Source organism: Rissa tridactyla, chromosome 7 (genome assembly GCF_028500815.1).
Source record: "Rissa tridactyla isolate bRisTri1 chromosome 7, bRisTri1.patW.cur.20221130, whole genome shotgun sequence".
Taxonomy (NCBI): Eukaryota; Metazoa; Chordata; class Aves; order Charadriiformes; family Laridae; genus Rissa; species Rissa tridactyla.
The window spans coordinates 48,587,813-48,593,812 of NC_071472.1; the positions used below are offsets into that span (position 1 = coordinate 48,587,813).

The window sequence follows — 6,000 nt, forward strand, 5'->3', positions numbered from 1 at the left end:
CCAATTTACCAACACACAGCCTTCCGTATTCATACCACATGCCCAACTTCCAGTCTGGAAGTTTGGACGATTACAATTCCTCTTCCTCTCCTCTTATGCCTCCCCCCATTTTCAAAGCATTTGTTTCTCCTTAGAGATTGCTTGGTAAGAGATAAGCCTTTTCTAGACAAATTGCCAAATGAATCGAGATAATGCCAAAGCAAGTTCAAACATATTTAATTCACAGATATCATTCAGCCAATATGAAAGACTGATTTGTGGAGTAGTAGTGATGCAGCACAGCTGGAGACAGGCTTTCTGATCCAGTGTTACACCTTGTGGAGGTGCTGAACAGAAGACATTCCTGACGAAGAGGTCAAAGTGATCTCTATCACAGACATAGTCCAGCCAAAGAGCAACGAGGACAGTTTTTCTTAAAGAGCAGGCAGATCTCAGCAAAGCGTGCTACCGCCCCACCCTGACACTCTCACCATAACCAGTTTGGAGGCAGCTTCCATGCCAGAAACGCTGTAGTTAGCTCTTACGATGTAAGAGCCAAGGTATAAAGAAAATACATCTGCAATCTAAATATAGTCTAGGTTTTAGTTCAGCCTGGACCTGCCTCATCTTTGCTGCAGTTAAAAGAGTGGGGGAAGGTGTCCCAGTTTATCAAACCAGCTATGCTGTTTACAGCAGAAGAGATTGAGAAACCATAGGAACCTTCCCTGCAGTAGCACATAGGACTGTATTCTCCTTCTCACCTCCAACAGACTGGCTTGAGCTGCAGTGTTAGAAGTTTCACGTGCGTCACTACAGATGTCACATCTAGTCCCGTTATCAGCTTCCTAGCCAGAGAAATGAATCCAGAAAGATACCACTTTTACAAAGAAATACAGCTAAAAATAATACATTTCTAACTTTTCAAAACCAATTTAAGAGTCATGCAAGGGATTAGCATAGGGACAGAGTTAAGGACTGTCAGAGTTGTTCCTTTCCAAGGATGCTTGGAGCAACATTGGATGCTCACCACATGGCAAGACATTTTTAGCTCTCTTAGGTATGGGTTAAAGTTACAGGTTTTTTCCATTTCAGTTTTGTACTCAACTTGAGAAGTGAGTAAACCTGCTAGGACAGAACTGAAAGCAAGCTATATACCAAAGTGTTGGTTAAAAAGAAAAATCCTCAAGTACTTATTTGACAGAACATATAAAAAATTTAAAAAAATACAAGACCTTGTGGCATCAGAGAACCTACTCTGCTAATAACCAAACTAACATAATATACTTTCCACTACAGGGAAACTCCCAGCCCTTCTAAGAAATGGCCTTCCTATATGTGAAACAGGGTCAGCTCAGGTAACACATCTACACTCAACACATTATTTGCAAGCAATTCCCATAGCCCTTTCTCCCCAGCCCCCTTCCTTTCTGTATTACAGAAAGTTCTCCCTGCACTCATTTGAGCCACCATGAGTGCTTATCTTTACCTGTCAAGGTCCCAGTTTGAAATCGTTATCTACCGTGTGCTTTTTTTTTTTTTTTGAGAAGACCTTATAAACAAGAGGAATGAGGAAGGACTTAAAGCATCTCGGTAAATTGGGAGGGACATAAGCATGCACTCAAATACCTTTAGTTAGGTTGATGTTCTTGACTTTGAAACACACACACATTACGAATCATGTGGTACACTGACAGCTATCTAAGCTGTGAACCGGCACAGAGGGAAGTGGTGCCAAAAGGACTAGGCTAGAATGTATAGCGTAAAAAATTAAATAACACAAGCATTTAGTTGAATTTGCACTGGTGTTTTAGGCTATTGATTCCATTCACATTACAACCAGTTTCAGAACTTCAGGGCTGTGCTAACCTTGGGATTAGAAATGGCAATGAGCATGCACTACTGTCTGACCTCCGCTGGTATAGAGTTCAGACAGCCACATCCACCTGACAGCATTCACCCCCATGCATGGGTGGTCTGAATGCCTGCGGTTCACTGATATAGAAGACTGCGTTCAAGGAGGTATCCCTTCACCTCCTAAGTTCACTGTTTTGACATCACAACTAGACACTACAGTACTTTCAAAGGTGTATGAGGTATATAAAAATCATATTATGGAAGATTCTCTGCCTTTTCATCCCTTTGCATACAAAAATAAGTGAAATCAATAAACTGATTTTTATACTTAGTGTACTGGACTGTCTTCAAATCACACAAGTACAGTCTCACATTTGGCCTCAGGAGCTACTTCTTCAACTTCCAGAGTCAAGTTGCCACCCTTCCCAAACCAGTACGTCCTGCTTCCAGTTGGCTGCTTTTATCTATCTCATGTTTTATCATTTCCTTGCGGCTTTGCTACACAGTTTACCAGTTATACAGATGCAGCTAAGTTTTCATAATTATTTTTTTTTTCCACAAAAAAGTTTCTGTACAAGAACAGAAGACACATGTAGATTCAAATCCAAAGTACAGATGAGGCTTGCAGGCCCACCAACTATACCACTAGTAGCCAGTAATCACGACCCACACAGCCATTTGGCAACTCATCAAAGCCACCCACAGAACCACAGCAGGCATGGGAGATCTCCAAGCTCCTAGCTTCTGGTTAAACTACTGACTCTTGAGGAGTTGCCTACAGTCTGCAGAGCTGTGCGCCACAGTCAAACCATCAGTAACGCTGGCTCTCTGCAGTATCAGAACACCTGTCTCTGCTGATGCGATCTGATAGGCAAGTGCATATGACCACACATGCATTTCTGACACATTAACCAAGGCATAATAATTACACCGTGTGATGCCACAGGCAGGCCACCTGGTACTTGAGACAACACAGCAGCCCACCACCCTCTGGTACACCATGGGAAATTACAGCTTAGGGAAGTAAACACAGACCCTCATCTCCTACAGGCTGGTTTTCTGCTCTGCATCTGTAGACAAACCCACTGCAGACTGGCGCAGAGTTAAGCGCAATACTCGGGCTACGGTTGACAACATGTATTTTGGTACAGGCAACTGAACAGAGCAAAGGGCATGGAGTCTATATCCATGCCCATAGCTTCACATGTTGGCAGAGATCCAGCACTTGGTTGAATTCCCAGAGAAATCATATATTGGACCATGCATCAAAGACAATTTCTTCAGCTAAGATTTTTTCTGATCATAAATTTTATGATCATCAGTGAATGTGGCACCCATTTGTTTCAGCAGATAAATGTTTAAGAGGAATGCATGCACATACTTGACAACGATCACTAGAAACAGCTTTTGTTGCTTTAAGAAGAACTTGAAGATGATAGCAGGCCTTTATCCTTTGTGAATAAAGGTCTCCTGTTAGAACAGGCGCACCACCAAAATACTGATGATCATTTTCCAAAATCATGCTGATTGACATTGTTTGAGCAATAAAAACACTGTCAGTAGGGTTGCCAAAAACCTATACAAATACTTTTTTATAAAGAATAGCCTTTTGAACGCTATTTGGAAATAGCAGAAGGAAAAAGAGCACTACAAATTTGAAAAAAACAAAACACCCCACAAAACAAAACAAACAGAAAAAAAAAAACCACAAAAAAGGCAGAGGAAGAAAAAAGGAAGAACGACAGATTTCCAAGAGGTTGTGCCAAAAGCTACCTACCACCTATTGTTTCACTGTTTTTTTCCCAACCTTGATTTCTCATGTGATGGATTTTGCAGCTTATATGTTTGTTACAGTTACACTGTTGTAATGATCTTTCTTCCTAAAGGCCCAATGCTCTTGCTCCACAGCCTCCAGTATCAGACTACAGAAAAGGACCATTATTAGCCTTTACATTAAACTTCTATCAAAGAAGGGGACGGCAGGGGGGTGGCGTTTACTCTGCTTAGAGCAACATTACCTGCACACAAGGTAAAAGGAAATGTTATTTATGTATCTAAAGGTCAAACGAACTAAGCAAAAAATAAACCTACATTCCCTTTCTAAATACTTATGCAGATTCACATACAGATTCAGCTCTTCTTCGAAAGCATCACAACAGCACACGTTTTGTGCTTAAAGTGTTTCATTAAATCTTTCTGAACACCGAAACACCTCTCCAACCCGGACCGTGATGCTGTTTGTCAGCCAGACCAACGGAGTGAAAAGGAGGATCAGATTAGATCAGCGAAACTGAGCCATGGACAGAAAGCCAGGCCTGGAGCAGAGGGCAGGAACCATCACAGGCAAACACCAAAGACCCGAGGGAAAGCGTGAGTCTATACAGCCTCCCAGGACACACGATGTGGCGACCCACCTTCTGCTGGGGAGCCTCAAGCCACCTCTGGTCCCCACCTCACATCTGGTCCCCACCTCGCATCGCATCTGTCTTCATAGTGACACCGCAGCCCAGCTCCAGGCCGCAGGGCCGCGCCGCGGGGCGGGGGTCGGCGGGGCAGGGCCAACGCGCGGCTCCCGCCGCCCGTGAACCCGCCTGACAGCCCGCGGCGCCCCGCGACACCCAGGGGGCCGGCCCGGCGGCTCCCCCGCACCTGTCCTCCCCGCCCGCTCGCCGGGCGCGCCCTCACCTCTCTCGCAGCACCGCGCTCGACGGGACGGCGGAGGGCTGGGCGGGGAGCCCTGCCACGGCCGGCCCGGCTGGTGAGGGGACCGACCCCATGCTGACAGGGCTGCAGCCGGGCTGGGGGGTCCTTCCCTTCCACGCACACCCGCGCAGCTCCTCCACCCAGGGGTCCCTCCCCACCACGGCGCAGGCACCCGGTGCTGAGGGGAAAGGGCGCCGGGGATGGGGGCAGGCCCCAGGGCCCCTGTGAGGGACAGGCCTCGGCCCCCAGCTGTGAGGAACAGCGCGCGGGGCTCCCCTCCGGGCCCCGCCGCGGCTGCCGAGCCCCGTACCTCCAGGGTGCGGATCTCCTGCTGGGTGAGGTCGTTGGACGCGGCGCACTTCGTGCGGAGCCCGCGCAGGTTGGAGAGCGAGATGTCGATGAGGTCCTGCAGCAGCCCGCACTGCTGCAGCGTGCTCCGCACCGCCGGCAAGCCCCGCGCCGCCGCGCTCGCCCGGGACCCCGCGCTGCTGCCGGCCGCCACCTCGCCGCCGCTCCGCTCCTTCCTCTCCAGCATGCCGGCGGCTCGCAGGGCAGCCGCTCTATCCATTCCTCGGCATCAGGGAGGCCGGGGAGGAGAGGCGACGGCGGGGGAAGCAGGAGGGAGGGAAGGCGGGCAGCCGGCGGTTCGCCCCGCCCCACCTCTCCTCCCCTCCCCGGGCAATTACCGCGCATTAACATGCACGGCGGAGAGGCACCGCGAGCGCGGCCGGACCGCGCAGGCGGCGGTTGCTCCGCCCCGCTGCCTCAGCCTCTCCCTCTCCCTCTCCCTCCGCCTTCCCTCAGCGCCCGCCTCAGCCTCTCTCTCAGCCTCAGCGCCCGGCTTAGCGCCTCCCTCCGCTCTCCTCAGCCCTTCAGCGCCCGCCTCCGTAGCCCTACTGCCGCCTCAGCGCCTCCCTGCGCCCGCCTCAGCCTTTCACCGCCCTCTCGGCCCGCCTCAGCCCTCCCGCAGGTATGTCGGGACTTGTAGCTCACCAGAGAGGAGCCCCCCGCGCCGCTCCACTGAAGGCAAAGGGTCAGGGGCAGTGCCGGGCCTGGCCAACGGCCCGGCACTGTGAGGGCCCGGTGGGCAGGTGCAGCGTCTTGCGGTGGGTGAGCGGTCCAGCCGGGCCCCTCACACCTCTTGGCACTGGAAGGAGCGCTGTGGACAGCACCATGAGGTGAGCCCGTCTGTGTGGCGGCAGACATTAAATGTCATGAGGACATGAAGGTCCAGAGGTTAAAAATGGTTAGAAACAACATCAAAATGGCATTGCACATTTTCAGCGCTGTCCCACAGAAGCCCCTGGTGTGTTTCCGGGTGGGGTGTTCTGCTGCATCCATGGCACAGCCGGAGCTGTCGGGGCTGGAGTCTGCGGTGTGGTCTGAGCAGTTATGGAGGTCACTGGTACAGGTGACGGCCATGCCATTGCACTGGCATAAACCAAGTGCTAGCTGTAAACATGT

At 50.4% G+C, this 6,000-nt stretch overlaps 1 protein-coding gene across 1 annotated transcript in view; it reads right to left on the reverse strand.

Moving 5' to 3' along the window:
* KSR1 (kinase suppressor of ras 1) overlaps nt 1-5,190 on the reverse strand; it is a 70,457-nt gene extending 65,267 nt beyond the window's left edge. The window contains exon 1 of the mRNA XM_054208438.1: nt 4,847-5,190. Coding sequence (XP_054064413.1) covers nt 4,847-5,104 — 258 coding nt within the window. The 5' untranslated portion in view covers nt 5,105-5,190. The remainder of the gene's footprint in view (nt 1-4,846) is intronic.
* Nucleotides 5,191-6,000: the final 810 nt, after the last annotated feature.